We start from the raw sequence: 18,421 nt of genomic DNA on the forward strand, positions 1-18,421 counted from the left end.
TTGTCATTGCAGGTCTTTAAAAAGATCTTAAATTTGAGAGTAAAAATGTTACGGTGCGAAAGAGGTGAAGATTCAAATGCAGGCAGAATGATCCTTTTAATACAAAAAATGAAACAAAACTAAAAAAATAAAAAAAAACCCCGAGTGGGACAAACAGGCAGACTAGAAACTGTACTATAAACAGACATAACACCATGATGGAAAACAACAGATCAGCACAGGATTACAGACACCAGGAGAATAAATAGGGAACCTAAGAGGGAGACACAGGTGTGGCAACTAAAACAATAATGATGTAACAAGATGGGTGGGGTCAGAAAATAGACAGGAGAGAGCACATGGCACCAAATAAAACACAACACTCACAAAAAGACAGTGTCATCTGAGGGCCACCAGATTTATACTTTAAGTAGTTAAAGACCACTTATAAGATGTAAGATATATAAACATATTATAGCTTAAATATATATGATTTTTATTGTGTGCCATATAAATCATCACACTCTTAAAAGTTATAAGCGCAAATAGGTAAGTATTATAAGATTATATAACATACTATAATATTGTTTAGAAGGCATTAAGTGTACATTAAAATGCATTAATGATTCCCTTATAATGTTTTACCATATTTTGTTCTTTTCAGAATGGAACACCGGATCCTCAATCCACCACTACGCTGAGAAGGGACTGACCTTGTTGAGGTGTACTCAAGATAGACTACAGTAATCCTGATGTGCCATAGCAGTGTTTGTGATATCAGAGAAGCTGCATTTATATTTCTTCACTGATTCTGCCACTAAGTTTGATTTGTGTCTTGTTTGTTGCTTCCAAGTCCATCCTTAGAGCTATTATTTTTGTTGTAAAATTATACAAACACAAAAAAAACTGTAAATTCTTTTAATATCTTTATTCCCCCCAACCCCCCCCCCCCCCCCCAATCTGTACTTTGTCCTTCATTTCTGTACTATATTGAATGTTCACAAATATTTCACCTCATTCTTGAATTCTGGTGGAAAGAACCTCATAACTGCAAACACCACAATCCAACACCTCATGTGGATGCCACAATTTACACTGAGCATTCAGTTTACTTAAATTGAATGTTAGGTGGAAGACAAGTACATTGACACGCTAACGTTAAGCTAAAAATAAATACTTTCAAAAACAACAACAACAGCAAAAATGAAAAAAGAATACAATCCCACAGGGATATATCGTTACTTTTTCATCCTACATAAAAGTGTACATTTTTAAAAATGTTTCCATCTAATTTTTATCAGACAATTTCAGAAATACAAAATGGTATTTTAACACAAACATTATAATGGTACATCAAAATGTTAAATATTGTACAAAAGTTTTCTCTATTCTTCTTTTAAAGCACTAATCAAAATCCATTAACAAACAAGGTGTTGGAACTACTATAAATGCAAGAGTGTAAATGGATGCACCTGACAGCTGCATGTGACACAGTATGTGGTCCTGAGAACAAGGCCTTGATTAATATATATCTAACCATCAACTGTGCAGCCCCTTTGTCAGGATCACCATAGGCTGCATATCTTGAAGTTGCCTTAGCATAAGTTCAGAAGAATGGGATAGGTTGTCATACATAACAATTTTAACATTCTCAACAGTCTCAATCTTTAGTGGATTTCTGAAATTAACAATGCATTGGATTTGATCTCTCTCTGGGATGACTGGTTGAAGTGTTCGCTGTCGTTTTGATGGGTTGGATAGAGAGTCTTCACTGAACTTCAGGACGGATGTCTCAAACCCTGAAGGCTTATAAAGTTTTAGTGCAACTTCATTATCTACGTGGTTCCCTTGAGAGTTTGACGAGTTCAATATGGATTCTGAGACTTTCAGCAAACATTTAACATGCTCAGTAGAGCAGTTCCGAAGACTTTGTTTTCTCTCGACGCTGATTTTGTTTCTACATTCTGACTTCCGTGGACGACCCCTTTTCCGTTTGATTACTGGCATGGTTGTGGAAACGAATCCTTCATTAACTACAACCTCTGTTGCAGGCTCTGGGCCTTCATCTTGAGAACTGACCTTTAAATTCTCTGTTTGATCTCCATCAAAGACTGTTTCCGCAACCTCAACATTTTTTGAGGTATCATCTTCTTTGGGCATCTCATTGCTTTTCTTGCAAAATATGAACTGGCTTCTCTGATCCTCAATATATCGTTCTGTGAGACCATGAGTGGTGTAATGTTTTATTATATTGTGCTCAGCACTCATTACTGAATCACAACTCTCAATCATGCACGGATACTGTAAAGCAAGTCTTTCATTGCACAAGGCAGATGCTTCATCTGTGGATTTAAGAGCAGGCTTTTCTACCATCATCTGATGGTTCTGGGCCTTGTTCTCTTTCTTTTTTGAATTATTCCTCTTCATTTTTATCTTGTTATTTGCAATATTCTCTTTTCCATTGTTTGAACCTGCACTTAAGTTTTTTGCTTGAACATCATCCCCAAACCTATTTTCTTGTTTCTGTTTCATAGTTTCAAAAGTAGCATCATGTTTCTTCATAAGGTGTCGAAGAAGGTTTGACTTGGTTGTATATACCCTGTCACAACCTTCAAACTGACATCTGAATGTGAGTTCCACGCTCTCAAAGTCCCCATCTGCTGAAACCTTTATTGCTTTGTGATCATTTTTTATATGATCAATGTACTTCAAATGACACGTGAAGTGAGCAGAACATTTTGATTGGTCACACTGAAACGTGCCTACCTCAACACCGGATAACAATGCACTTGCCTTTTCCAATGTGCATCTATGGAGTAAAAGATAGTGTTTCAACAAACTGGTAACTTTCGACACTACTTTTGAGCATTGTTTGACTTGGCATCTGTATTCCTGCACTTGGACAACTCCATTAGTTTCTTTAGCCCTCTTTTTGTCATCACATTCTGATTGATGCATAGCCCTGTAATGGAGAATAAGATTTTGTTGGATTGAAAAGGCAGCCACACATCCTTCATGCACGCATCGGTATGGACGGTACATAATTTGTGCGTCACTTGAATCACAAAACTCAATATTGTCAACTGGCATTTTAGCTTTTTCTATAAGATCAACCATCACATTTGAATTTGTCTCAGTTTCTCTGTTAGATTGTGCAGTTGCATATTCTGTTCTTTTGTCTGGAGCATTAAGAGTGTCAAAGAGATACGGACTTCCACCACTCAGCTCTTGCACTGCAAATATACCTGGCTCGTTTAATTCAATGACACGATTCTCTTCAGTCAGAGAGGGACTTTCTAGTTTTATATTTGTAGCTGAAAGTCCATCAAGATTTACTACATTTTTCTGTGATGTTTCCACAGTCCTGGAGGTGTCAGTGCTGGCAACTGTAACAGAGTTTTGAGTGGGGCATTTATTTTTTCTTTTGGTAATGGTGCTGGCTTTTCCTTTAACATTGGAATCAACAGATGTAACTGTCAAATTTGTACTGATTTGGGATTGAGACTGTTCTGGCAGGGAGTCTTTTCCCTGGTCGATGATGACACTGGTATGCACATTTGCTGACACATTTTCTGTTGATTTTCTGATTTTTCTATAACCAAGACCAATTTTCAAGCCAGACAATTCCTCTTTTGAAAAATGGTGGACATTTTTGTAGTGAATTTTAAGGCCTGTGGTTCTGGTAAATGTCTTGGAACATAGATGACAGTTGTAAGGAGCTAATTTGTCAGGGTTTTTCTTCATTTCATTTATCCTTTCCTCACTGTAATCATGTACACGGCTAAGGTGTTTAAATAAAGCTTCTTTTGTCATTGCTCCATAAACACAGCCTTCTTTACATCTAAAGGGCTTTAAAATACATTTCTGCTCGTTTTGAACAGGGTCTTTATTTTTTTTAAACTGATCATTTCTAGTGACAGCTTCAGAGTTTAGATCATGCAGGTTAGTGCTCTCAGATACACATTTGTCTTGACTATGTATATCAACTAAATCAAGACGCTGTAGTGCCCTTTCAATTTCTATGATTTTGCCATCTTCACCAGTATTTGCAGGGGTGAATTCAACTTCAGTTTTGATTTCTGTGCCTGTGTTTGTAACAGGTGGATGGAGGGAATTGTAATTTCTAGTCATTTCAGAGGGGTCTTGAGAGGATATATTAGTGTTCTGAAGGTTGTCTGTGCCATGTACACTTGTAAAAGAGTTCCCATTAAAGATATTTGATTCTAATGGTGCATAGATGCAGGATTTGTGATTGGGCTCATGTATGTCATTCGCAGGGAGAGGCATTTGCACCGTTGAAATGTCAGGATCATTCAGAAAATCAAGAAATGATACTGGTAAATCAGCAGTAAGATCAATTTCATCTACAGGTTTGCACTGAGAACGTTTTGATAAATGACCTCCTAGTGACTTTGTGCTTGAAAACTCTCTGTAGCACCTGCAGCAAATAACTTTCCCATCCTGTATTATGGCAGGCCATTTTGTTCTCTTAGATGATTTCATTTTTTTGGATTTCCCAGTTTCTCCAAAACCTGAAATGCTTTGGTCATCTGAAGCAATTACTTCAGTTCCTTCCTGTGACAGTTCATGATTACAAAAATCTTCTGGACTTTTCTCATCAGTCAGCGGGGCAGCACCAAAGAAATCTTCTCCCGATTCCTTATATTGAGGGTTTAAAAGATTCGAAATACATTTGATATCTGATGAGAATACGGCATCAGTAATATCAGTACTGATTTCTTCATCTGAATTTGCCAATGGCTGCACCGAAATAGCACTTTCCTCGGAAGGCAAAGTTGAAAAATATAGGCTGACATTGTCTCCAGACAAAGATCCTGTTTGCAGCAAGCCAGTGCTAACGGAAATATCATTGAGATGGTTTTGTCCAATTTGACTGAATCCAGGATTGACACTTGACTCAACCTGTGGCAAGTCACAAGTCTGATCGCTGTTAAGTGCATGTAGTACTCTAAGAGAGGTTGACACATATTTTGAGGCTTCGTTCATCACACTGGAGGGTGTGTGGGCATTCACAGAAAGGGGGATGATCTCATCGTAAGAAGAGGGAGATGCGTAATTTAAGACTGTGTCAGAATGGTATGACAGGTTTGTGTGTTGGTTGTCAGATAAAATCGTAGTGTGGTAAGGATCATTTACAGAAAAAACTGAATCCAAATGTTTCATTGAGGGTGTTTCCCATGTCTGAGTTATTGGTAACTGCATCAGACCTGTCGGGTTTGGTGATGTTGCACTTTGAGTGTTTTCAAGCGGAGTGCCAAACTTTGCACTTGCAGAGTGCACACTATTTTGATTGGAAAAAGCAGAAGAGTCCAGAAATGCAGTATGTTCAGTTTGTTTGTAACGGCTTGTCCCTTTTGGTTTCTGAGAACTAGCGGTTGTGTGCTCAGAAGATTTTTTTGCAGCAATTTCCACAATCCGTTTGTACTTCTTTGACAGCTTCCACTCCTCAAAGGCCTCTGAATGAACATTTTTGACATGTCTCGATAAACTTTTTGAAGTGCTGTATTTCCGTGTACAGGTTTCAAATGGACACACATGAGTCAGACCTTCTTCTCTGTTGGCTTTTGTCACAAAGGTAGATGACTTCAATGTTGAAGGCTCAAGCTGACTCTGCGGGAAAGAAAACAATTTCTTGTCTTTCAAGAGTGTTTGAGTTTCACAGTCAGCATCCTTTAGAGCATTTACATATATTGAATCATTGCACTTGATGGGAATAGGCTGCAGTTTTACAAAGCATGATTCAAGATGTGATTGATTTGTCCTCCCAAGACAATGAGATGTCTTCGATCCATCAGGCTGAGAAGCATTAGTTTGGGAATCATTTTTGCTTGCTGTCAACTGAGCTGTTCCTGATACAAGGTGCTTAGGTTGTTCTGTGGAATCATGAGTGTCTACTACGTTTTCAACTTTGCATTTCATTTCTACTGGGGTAGACTCTTGAGAAACCTCTGTCATTTGGCCTGGAGGCAACTCAAAGGCAGGACAAGTCGAAGCTGTTAATTCCGGTTGAGAAGGTGAGTGAACATCAATAGCAGAGCGGTCCTGCTTTGTGTGTCTTTTCTGATGCAATTTTAGCTCAGACAGGGTGTAGAACACCTTGTCACAGTTATGACTTTTGCAGGAGAATGACATGTAGTGCTGTGCTTCATGATCATATAGCAAGTATGTCTCGTTGAATATTCTCTCACAGTTTGGATATGCACACTGTGCCTTAAATTCAGCATGATCTTTTCTGTGTATCAGAAGCTCAGCATGAGAGGAAAAGCTGCAGTTACATCCAAGCTGAATGCAAAAATATGGCTTCTCACCACAATGCATCTGTAAGTGATCATTAAGGTGGGTCACATTAACAAACTGGCGGTGACAATATTGGCACAAAGCCTTCTGGCTCTGTTTTTCCAGGAAATGTGTTGCTTCCCGCTCATTTTTGTGGGCCTTAACATGTGCAACCAAATTCCTGAAGTACTTAAAAACTTTCTGACAGCTAGTAACAGGGCAGGAACAAAGTTTAGTGTTGTTAACGTCACGAATAGGGTTGTTCTGTTTTGGGGATGACGACTTAATTTTACTTTTCACATTTGTGATGGGACTATCATTTGAAGCATACAAATTATTGCAAATTGTCCCTTGGCTAACTTCTGCAGCAGTTTTGTTGTAGTGCTCTTCCCTGCTGTAGTGCTCTTCTGCTCTGCTCGAAGTACTGCTAGCTTGTGTTAACTTGGTGTCAGAACTGGGACGTTTCTTGCTCACACCCATTGCAGCAAGGCGCTCCTTACATGACTGTTTCACATGTGATGCCACATGAGGCTCTAAAATTGCCCTAGTTTCAAAAGTCTCAGCACATATTGGACAACGGAAAATCCCATCTTGGACATGCTTCAATGCATGCTTCACAATCCTGTGTCCAAGGAACTCTTTATCACACAAAACACAATACTGCATATAAGCCTGCCAATTGCGGAATCGAGCAGAAACAAATCCCCTCTCTCTCATCTTCTTGGTTTCTTTTTTCTTTTTTCTTTCTTCTTCAGCCTCACTAAGTTCATAAGTAGGACTATGTGTAAAATGCACATGTCTGAAATATTTCTCATCAAGGTCATGGACTTCATTGTCTTCACTGTCAGTAAATTTATCAGTAGACAATATAGCTGCTGCCTCCTGATCCATCAAAGCAAGGCATTGACGTTTTAGGGTTTTCCAGTCCCAGAACTCTGGATCGAAAGGCCACTTAGTCTTTAAGGCCAACAACAGGTCACAGCGTAGTGAATTTAGAATTGGTGGATCATCCAGCTCAAGCTTTTGGTCGTGCTCATTAAAAAGAGCCTCGACATCATAATAAGAATCCAAAGATGGCTTTATCAGGAACTCAGTGAGCTGACAAGCCTGTTTTACTTCCAAGTCTAAAGGCAGCAAACAAGAGATAGTTTTGCAGATGGAGATATTGCAGCCCTCGTTATCATTGACTCCCATTTTTAGTGCTTGAATGCACATTTCGATGCATACTGACAGTCCATCTTTCTCAACCTGAGGAAACAAAAATGTCACTGTCACATGAATGCCATTGCCATGATTTCCAAAACAAATCGACATAAAAACTAAAACCTTTCTAACCTCAGCCTGAATGACTTTGATGAGGAGCAGAATATGGTACACACTCCCAGAAAGGCGTGCTAACAGTCTGCATTGGTCCAAAAAGGCCCGTTTAGATTCAAGCCGTATAAGAAGTTTACTCCAAAACAGTGTCAGCTCCCTGTAAGATGTACAATATAAAACGATAATCATAATTTGTTCAAAATTGTTCAATTATTTTCATGCAAGCTCAAGAGAACTCTTGTTAAAATCAATCAAGCTGTCTATAGTGCACAATAAATCTTCACAGTGTAGCTATGTCTAGATAATTAAAAAGGGGACATTGGTGAAAGTGGGGAAAGTCAGTGAGTTTGCACAGTCATACGGACACTAAAAGAGCTAGTGCTATACAAAAGGATCTTCAGTGGTTTTCTTTCACGCCAGTGGACATATCATAAAACTTTCTTTTTTTTTTTACACTGTGTGTGCATTATTGAGCAATTAAAAACAAGAAGAAAAAAAAAATCTAACACTAGCTTCTCTAATCTTTTTTGTATGGTTTTCTTGTTCTTTTTTTATACAATTAACAAAAGCAAAAAAGGCCTCTAACACTAGCTTGCTCTGTTCTTTTTCAATTCTACCTATTTCTTTTTTATTATATAATAAAACCTTGCTACGTGTACAGCGTCAGTGTTAATTTTGGCAGACATTTTTGATTTAGTCTTAGTCTTAAGTCTTGAGACGAAAATGCTTAATAGTCTTAGTCACATTTTAGTCATTTGAGTCTTTCATAGTTTTAGTCTAGTTTTAGTCGGCGAAAAGTCATTGCATTTTTATCAACTTTTAGTCATTACTTTTAGTCAATAGTTTTAGCCAAACTGTAGTTACCAAAATTGATTTTGGTAGCTATTTTATATGTAGTTTTCAAATTAAAATAATCATTAATTCTTCTCTCTTTAGACCAAATAAATTAAGCTTATGAGAAATTTTAATCAAGGACTGAATTTGGAAAATCTTGAATAAATTATGACAATTTTCATTTTTGGGTGAACTATCCCTTTAACAGAAGTGAAAAGGGAGCAACTTAATATATATATATATATATATATATATACATACATACATACATATATATATTTACTATCACACATTCAGTTTTCACCCACCCATCATTTGGACTGCTGTGTGTGTATTTAAGCGCTGAGAACTGATCGCGTGCTGTATATGAGGAAGTGGAGTGTTCGTGCACACGCACACGAGAGCACTTCTATCAGCGTGATTCCGCCTATCCCGCCTTTACTAACTTTAAGTTAATCGACAACGAATTGTGACTCCCGGGAAAAACGGGACGTCTGGTCACCTTATCCCTACTCCTTCGGTTGCTGAGGCCATTGTTTCATATCACTAGTTCGCATTTTATTAGCCTATCCATCCACTGCAGCTGTTATACTGACTAGATATGCAAACGGCCCTTATCCGATCGCAATCCAATGACAGAGACGCACATTTTGAAGGACATGCAGCCTATAGGATGCATTCAGAATGTCCGGTAGTCCTCAAATAACAGGTCTCATCTAGTCTTGTCTAGTTAACGAAGACACAGCATAAATTTCATCATAATTTCGTCATTTGATATTATTTTTAGCTCGTCAACGTCTTGTCTTAGTCACAGAAAAAATGTTTGTTAACAAATATTTTTCGTCGTTGTCTTCGTTAACGAAATTAACACTGTACTGCGTTAAGGTAAATTAGACTTGTTATAGCACTTGCATATCATTGCTATTTTTGTTGATTGTAGTTGCTTTCATTATTTGTAAGTCACTTTGGATAAAAGCGTCTGCTAAATGACTAAATATAAATTTTTACCTGACAAAGGTCTTTGACAGAAATGTTGACAGTTTTATCTTCTGCTTAATAAAGGGTGAATAACTGTGCAGATCTTTCTTGCATAATTTGAATGTACCCTTTGATCTTCAAGATGTTTTGGATGTGCGTATTTTGACCTTTTTTCCCAATCTGATGTGCCAATCTGAGTCACTGAATACCGTGTGTATGCCGATACTGATACCCGGCGGAAGTTTCACGAATAACTTTAGCACGGGACTGACTTGAAGTTAACGCCGTGTCCCTGCAGTGGAGGTACACGCGGCGGTAATAGGCATTTTGGTTGTCCACCTACTGTAGCTTTTAATATACAGTTTTATCCTGATTAAAGCTTTAATACAGTATTGCAAATGCACACATAATGCTTCTCATGGCTGGAAACAGAACTGCATTTCCTAACAAAATGCTCCAAATACACGGACATTCAAACAGTGTTCTATGATAAAATACAGCAGATCCATCAGAAATTTAAAACTCTTTCAAACCAGGAGAAACTGCCATATCTGTTAGGAGAACACAAAAACTGCTGTGTGTTTGCTGCTCAATATGTGTCTGCCTGCCATGATATAAGAGAAAACACTCAACCTGCCCTTATCTGATGTTTCCAGCACATGTAAATTATATTATGCCATATTACTATATTATATTACTTAGATGTATATTTTGCTTCTGTAAATCTAATACTTCCATCTTTATTCATCTCATTTTATTTTATTTCTAACTTATACACTTACACTAAATCATTTTGCACTGCATGCTTAATACTTTTTATAAATTTTTATTATTACTATTACTTTTATCCTTTTCTTTTTCTGTTAATACATATGTGCACTATTTGTAAGCAGCCCAACTGCAACTGCTTTGGCAATACAAATGTAGTTTTTGTCATGTCAATAAATCTCACCTAAATTGAAATTGACATTGAGAGAGAGAGAAAGAGAGAGAGCGAGAGATGCAGAGCGTGTGCAGAGAGTGGGACACAAATAACAGTATTAATAACTGCTGCTTAGTTTAGAACACGGATTTTGAAACTTGTGAATCCATTAGAATCATTAGAAGACAGAATCGCAATTCATATATAAAAAGATTTTTACATACACCTCTAGTCTTCTCTTCCTTTTCTTTAAAGCAGCACAGCATGGCCTCGTATGGAATGATATTCCGGACATTATTCAAAAGGAATTGCAAATTGTATTTGCAATTGCGATTTCAATTTGTGGATGCATAAAATGTGACAATCCAAACGCAAATGCAAATCGCACATTACCGTTTGCATTTTCGTTTAAGCGAATGCACAGTGTCTGCCAAATTTAAAATGGAAATGCAAAGTCCCTTTGCAATTGTGTTTCCCATATCTTACGAGCTATGAGCCTGTTATATTAAAATAGCAATATTAATTACCACATTTGCTTTTTTACTCTCTCTGCACTGCGCATGTAAACTGCCAAAACACAAATGGAATCGCGATTTCTTTTGCATTTGAATTTCTGATGTCTACACGGAAACCTGTCAATCACGTGACAGGGTGGGGCCATTTTATTGGGCGTGTTTGCATTGGGAAGTGACGTCACTCACAGTCGACGGTAATAAACAATTATTAATAGACGACTTTGCGGAATGTTTTGAAAAATGGAAGTAATTGGTGAAATTGTGGAGGACATTTTGACACTCGCGCAGCAACTTGACGACAGTCAATGAGTTAAATGAGGACTGGTTAAATGAGTTTGTTGCCTTGACGAACAGCATCATCAGTAATGATGTCTTTGCCAATCTAATGCCGCGTTTCCACCGAAATGACCCGGAACAATTGTACCAGGAAACTTTTTGCCCCAGGAACTACCCCCCCCCCCCCCCCCCCCCCAGACCTTTTGCTTTCTGTGTTTCCACCACTGTCTAAAGTACCGGGAAGATTAGGCAAATAGACTGGTGACGTAGGTCTGCGCGCGTTTCTCAATACAAAGTACGCTGATTTCGGATTTGCATCCTCGGTAGTTCAGACTTTGTGCATTCGACTCGGGGGTGTGATGTCCGCGAAGACGCAAGTCCGGTAATTCTGCAAACAGCAGCGTACTTGATAACATCAGTCAGCTCGCCTTGACTTCTGCAATTTTCCTCACTGTATATTTACAATAAAACGAAAAATGATATGAAATACCAGTGCCTCCTATCATTTTTCATTTAAACATAATAGCAGCAGAAATGTACATAGTTCAGTTTTAGTTTTACAAATTAAACTAAATATTATTTCAATTGCCTCTTTTTATCTTTTTAATCCGATGACAACACACTAATATTTTCAGAGTCGCTTTAACGCAAAACAGGAAACTCATGTCATGTATGGTCCGCCCAGTGACACCAAATATCTCAGAAACCGAAAATTTCAGAACTCCGGCCACTTCACTTAGATTGGCGAAGACATCATTACTGATTATCCTGTTCGTCAAGACTACAAACACATTTAACCTGTCCAAAACCAAATGGCTTCTGAGTAAAAGGAAATCTGTACCGTATGAACTGTCGTCAAGTTGCTGCGCGAGTGTCAAAATGTCATCCACAATTTCACCAATTAATTCCATTTACTTCCAAAATCGTCTATTAATAATTGTTTATTACCGTCGACTGTGAGTGACGTCACATCCCAATGCAAACACGCCCAGTAAAATGGGCCCACCCCGTCACTTGATTGACAGGTTTCCGTGTAGACGTCAGAAATTCAAAAGCAAAAGGAATTGCGATTCCATTTGAGTTTTGGCAGTTTACATGCGCAGTGCAGAGAGAGTGAAAAAGCAAATGTGGTCATTTATATTGATATTTAAATATGACAGGCTCATAGCTCGTAAGATAAGATATAAGGCGGGGTTTGTCTGGGTTTGTTACATCAAGAACCTGTGAAGAAACTTGTTGTTGTCCCTACCAGCCGTTTTTGTAGACATTAAACTGCCAGAATTTTATAGGGGTCCTATTTTGCTCTTTTACAAAATCTTGATTTTGTTTTGGGGGTGTACTAGAACAGATTCTCATGCCAGGTTCATTAGTTTTCACATATTTTACATTATTACAACAACCCTCTCCCCAGTCTGGCATGAACGGCTCGAATAGTTCCTGTAACAAATGAAGGCCCGCCTTCTGAAATATGAAATGTGCTTTGATTCATTATAGTTTTTAAAAAGTGGTTTCTGTTAAATGAAATATCTCATTTTGAAGTGGAGTTTGCGCTTTGTAACTTTGCAGATCTTTTTATGTTCAAACAACATTAAGAACTAACTAAAGTTGAAAAAGCATAATAGAACCCCTTTATAGAACTCAGCTTGCATTGAACTTTCAGCTTCGTAACTTTGCAGATATTGTTCATGCTCAAAAAGCAATATTACACACTAACATTAAAAAACTGAAATCGCAATTAACCACCCCTTTAAGAAAATACATCTTTTATATTTAATTAGAGGTGGGGTGTACTAATTTATGCTGTGCGCTGTGTATATCTTAACATAAATTAGTAAGATTAATGTAAATGAAATGTGTGAATGTGCTTAGAAGAAATACATGATCAGAAAATTGACTTGCCAAATAATTATACATGCACTGTAATGTGCCACTAAAAATACAGAAGTAAATAATTTAAACAAATTTAAGAAAAATTATGTTAACTGTAGCATGCGAAATCAAGATCACAATTACTTTAACATAATTAGTGCATGCTAATGTACAATGACTGACAATTTTGAGTGAGAACAAGAGGCTTACCAGGCACAATAAGCATCGCCACTGAGAAGCTGGCGCTTGAAAAATGCTGTACAAAGGCTGAGAGCTCCCTTTTCCTCTTCCTCAGACTCTAAATTACAAATCATGTCCAGAGCCTCTTTGCAGTCTACCTCCTTTATCTGCCAAAGAGAATGGAGAGAATTTAGGGTATAAATTAGGTGTGTGTGGGTGTATACACATTTTATATATGATCAGTGATATCACACGAGCAAGTCAAGTCACCTTTATTTATATAGCGCTTTAAACAAAATACATTGCGTCAAAGCAACTGAACAACATTCATTAGGAAAACAGTGTGTCAATAATGCAAAATGACAATTAAAGGCAGTTCATAATTGAATTCAGTGATGTCATCTCTGTTCAGTTTAAATAGTGTCTGTGCATTTATTTGCAATCAAGTCAACAATATCGCTGTAGTTGAAGTGACCCAAACTAAGCAAGCCAGAGGCGACGGCGGCAAGGAACTGAAACTCCATCGGTGACAGAATGAAGGAAAAAACCTTGGGAGAAACCAGGCTCAGTTGGGGGGCCAGTTCTCCTCTGACCAGACGAAACCAGCAGTTTAATTCCAGGCTGCAGCAAAGTCAGATTGTGCAGAAGAATCATCTGTTTCTTGTGGTCTTGTACTGGTGGTCGTCTGAGACAAGGTCTTTACAGAGGATCCGTATCTGGGGCTCTAGTTGTCCTGGTCTCCGCTGTCTTTCGGGGATGTAGAGGTCCTTTCTAGGTGCTGATCCACCATCTGGTCTGGATACGTACTGGATCCGGGTGACTGCAGTGACCCTCTGATCTGGATACAGACTGAATCTGGTGGCTACGGTGACCTCGGAATAAGAGAGAAAAAGAATAAAATTAGCGTAGATGCCATTCTTCTAATGATGTAGCAAGTACATGGGTGTTATGGGAAGTGTTCCCCGGTTCCGGTTTACCTAATTAATGCAGCCTAAAAATCCTTTAACGGATTTGGATATTAAAAGTAAGCCAGGTTAAAGAAATGGGTCTTTAATCTAGATTTAAACTGCAAGAGTGTGTCTGCCTGCTGAACAATGTTAGGTAGGTTATTCCAGAGTTTAGGCACCAAATAGGAAAACGATCTGCCGTCCGCAGTTGATTTTGATATTCTACGTATTATCAAATTGCCTGAGTTTTGAGAACGTAGCGGACGTAGAGGATTATTATGTAAAAGGAGCTCATTCAAATACTGAGGTGCTAAACCATTCAGGGTTTTTATAAGTAATAAGCAATATTTTAAAATCTATACGATGTTTGATAGGGAGCCAGTGCAGTGTTAACAGGACCGGGCTACTATGGTCATACTTCCTGGTTCTAGTAAGAACTCTTGCTGCTGCATTTTGGACTTGCTGTAGTTTGTTTACTAAGCATGCAGAACAACCACCCAATAAAGCATTACAATAATCTACCCTTGAGGTCATGAATGCATGGATTAACATTTCTACATTTGACATTGAGAGCATAGGCCGTAATTTAGATATATTTTTAAGATGGAAAAATGCAGTTTTACAAATGCTAGAAACGTGGCTTTCTAAGGAAAGATTGCTATCAAATAGCACACCTAGACTCCTAACCGATGAAAAATAATTGACAGAGCAGCCATCAAGTCTTAGACAGTGTTCTAGGTTAATACATGCAGAGTTTTAGGTCCTATAAAAAACACTTCTGTTTTTTCAGAATTTAGCAATAAGAAATTACTCGTCATCCAGTTTTTTATATCGACTATGCATTCCATTAGTTTTTCAAATTGGTTTGTTTCAACGGGTCGCGAAGAAATATAGAGCTGAGCATCATCAGCATAATAGTGAAAGCTAACACCATGTTTCATGATGATATCTCCCAAGGATAACATATAAAGCGTGAAGATTAGCGGCTCTAGTACTAAGCCTTGAGGTACTCCATACTGCACTTGTGATCGATATGATACCTCTTCATTCACTGCTATGAACTGATGGCGGTCATATAAGTATGATTTAAAACATGCTCTTCTATTAATACCAACAAAGTGTTCAAGTCTATGCAAAATAATGTTGTGGTCAATTGTGTCAAACGCAGCACTTAGATCCAATAGAACTAACCGAGAGATACAACCACGATTAGATTGATGAGAGGCTTAATAACAGCCAGTTTGAAGGTTTTGGGACATATCCTAATGACAATGAAAAATTAATAATAGTCAGAAGAGTATCTATGACTTCTGAAAGCACCTCTTTTAGGAGCTTAGATGGTATAGGGTCTAACATACATGTTGTTGGTTTAGATTTAACAAATGTATACAATTCTTCCTCTCCTATGGTAGAGAATGAGTGTAACTGTTCCTCAGGGGGTCTATAGTGCACTGTTTGATGCAATACTGTTGCTGACGGCTGAATGGTTACAATTTTATCTCTAATAGTATTGATTTTAGAAGTAAAGTAGTTCATACAGTCATTACTGCTGTGATGTTAGGCTTTATTTTTTGTTAATTTAGCCACTGTATTGAATAAATACCTTGGGTTATGTTTGTTTTCTTCTAAAAGAGAAGAAAAGTAATCGGATCTAGCAGTTTTTAATGCTTTTCTGTAGGATAGGTTACTTTCCCACCAAGCAATATGAAATACCTCTAGTTTTGTTTTCCTCCAGCTGCGCTCCATTTTTGGGCTGCTCTCTTTAGGGTGCTCATTATACCATGGTGTCATACTGGTTTCCTTAACCTTCCTTAAGCGTAAAGGAGCAACTGTATTTAAAATGCTAGAAAAGAGAGTCCATAGTTTCTGTTACATCATCAAGTTGTTCTGAGGTTTTGGATATGCTAAGGAATTGGGATACATTAGGAAGATAACTTAAAAAGCATTTTTAAGCAAGTCTTTTGTGGTAGAAGTGATGGTTCTACCATACTTGTAACAAGAAGTAGAATTTACCATTTTGGCTATATGAAGTTTGCACAAAACTAAATAATGATCTGAGATATCATCACTTGCCTGCATAATTTCAACACTATCAACATCAATTCCATGTGACAGTATTAAGCAAGAGTGTGATTTCGACAATGAGTAGGTCCTGAAACGTGTTGTCTAAACCCAATAATAGTTCAGAATGTCTATAAATGCTGATCCAAATGGACCTTTTCATTATCAACATGGATATTAAAATCACCAACCATTAAAACTTTATCTGCAGCCAGATGTAACTCGGATGTAAAATCACCAAACTCTTTAATAAAGTCCGTATGGTGACCTGGTGGCCTGTATCCAGTAGCCAGTACAAACATAACAGGGGATTTATCATTAACATTTGTTTCTCTGGATAATGTTATATGAAGCACCATTATGTCAAACAAGTTACACTTGAAGCCTGCCCTCTGAGAAATCCTGAAAACGTTGTTAAATTGAAGCAACACCTCCCCCTTTACTTTTAGACGTGGCTCATGTTTATAACAGTAATCTTGGGGGGTGTACTCATTTAAAATAATGTAATCATCAGGTTTTAGCCAGGTTTCTGTCAAACAGAGCACATCTAGATTATGATCAGTGATCATATTATTTACAAAAAGTGTTTTCGTAGAAAGGGATCTGATATTCAATAAGCCAAGCTTTATCATTTGTTTATCCATATTGCATCTGTTTTTTATTTGTTGAACCTCAATTAAATTGTTAATCTTAACTTGGTTTGGACGTTTTTTTGTATTTTCTAGTTCGGGGAACAGACACAGTCTATATAGTGTGATATATAGGTGAAAGAGTCTCTATGTGCTGAAAATGAACAGACCTCTGTGACGTGAGGCAGCTAGCAGATGTTATTTTTAGTGATCTCCGACTGGCAAAGTCGAACATCATTAGCGCCGGCATGAATAACAATCTTACTGTATTTACTTTTAGCATTAGCCAGCACTTTTAAATTTGCCAAGATGTCAGGCACTCTGGCTCCCGGTAAACATCTGACTGTGGTGGCTGGTGTCTCTATATTCACGTTCCGTACAATAGAATCACCAATAACTAGAGCACTTTCATCAGGTTTCTCAGTGGGTGCATAACTTAGTGGGGAGAACCTGTTTAATGTTTTGATCGGAACAGAAGAGCAGTGTTTTGACCCACGACTATGCTGCCTCACTGTAACCCAGTTACCCTGCTGCAGGGGCTCTGTTGCCGGAACTGAACAATGTACAGGAATCCCTGAGCTAGACGCATCCAAAGCCATATCTAGAGCCTTAACATTCTTACTGTCCTCATTTAAAGTTTGGATGCGTGTCTCTAATTATGAAATCTTCTCTGTCACCCTAACTATTTCCCTGTATTTATCACATGTGAATCCCTCATCTGCGACAGAGATAGATAAACTGTACCTGTGGCAAGAGGTGCAAATAACAATAGCAGGAGAAGCCATTACTCACTGTGCTTGATGAAATATTCTTACCACAGTTGTTTGAGGAACTTGTGAAAAACTGGAGCAAGAGAGAGGAGAGAAGAAAAGAAAACAGCGATAGGTTCGAATGAAAACGCTAATGACAAGCTAACGAGTGCTAACGCAAGAGCAGCGAGAGCAATATCACATGAATAGCACAAGGCAAATGGGATTTTATACAACAGTTAAGTAATTAAGAAGTTAGTGTATTACAGGGGTGCCCAACCCTGCTCCTGGCGATCAACTGTCCTGTAAAAGTTAGCTCCAATCCTAATCAAACACACCTGAAGCAACTAATTAAGGTCTTCAGGCTCACTTAAAAAATTAAAGGCAGGTGTGTTTGATTAGGGATGGAGCCAAACTTTGCAGGACAGTCGATCGCCAGGAACAGGGTTGGGCACCCCTGGTGTATTATATTTTTTGCTCAGTTTTGACAACAAAAGTGTGACCTAAAGCATAATTGTTAAAATTATGTTTTACATCCTGCTTGCCAAGAATATGTTATGAATGTTATGAATAAAAACGCAAGGTTTTTCTTTGCAGCGCCGCAATGCGCCTGTCTGCTTTCATGTGTTACAGCTCTATGAACAAAATCTTTCGATCTGATCAACGGATTATTGTTAATTTGGGCTCTTATTAAATACTTTTTGTTACAAAAGCCGGTTTTGTCCAATGTCAAGGCATCGCGAGTTTCTTCTGCAGCTGTGTTGCTTTTAAAATCATCCTCAGTGCTTGAGTCTGATGTTATTAATGCCAGTGTCACAGAGGAGCGCTTTAGTCTATTGTTAACTTTTGTGGAGACTCTCTAATCATT

At 38.0% G+C, this 18,421-nt stretch overlaps 1 protein-coding gene across 1 annotated transcript in view; it reads right to left on the reverse strand.

Annotated features, from left to right (window-relative positions):
- Nucleotides 1-888: 888 nt before the first annotated feature.
- znf292a (zinc finger protein 292a) overlaps nucleotides 889-18,421 on the reverse strand; it is a 45,594-nt gene continuing 28,061 nt past the window's right edge. The window contains exons 6-8 of the mRNA XM_059520837.1: nucleotides 13,198-13,334; nucleotides 7,612-7,750; nucleotides 889-7,524 (exon numbers count right to left, since the gene is read on the reverse strand). Of these exons, the coding sequence (XP_059376820.1) occupies nucleotides 1,519-7,524; nucleotides 7,612-7,750; nucleotides 13,198-13,334 (6,282 nt within the window). The 3' untranslated portion in view covers nucleotides 889-1,518. The remainder of the gene's footprint in view (nucleotides 7,525-7,611; nucleotides 7,751-13,197; nucleotides 13,335-18,421) is intronic.

The sequence above is a fragment of the Carassius carassius genome, chromosome 32, assembly GCF_963082965.1.
Source record: "Carassius carassius chromosome 32, fCarCar2.1, whole genome shotgun sequence".
Taxonomy (NCBI): Eukaryota; Metazoa; Chordata; class Actinopteri; order Cypriniformes; family Cyprinidae; genus Carassius; species Carassius carassius.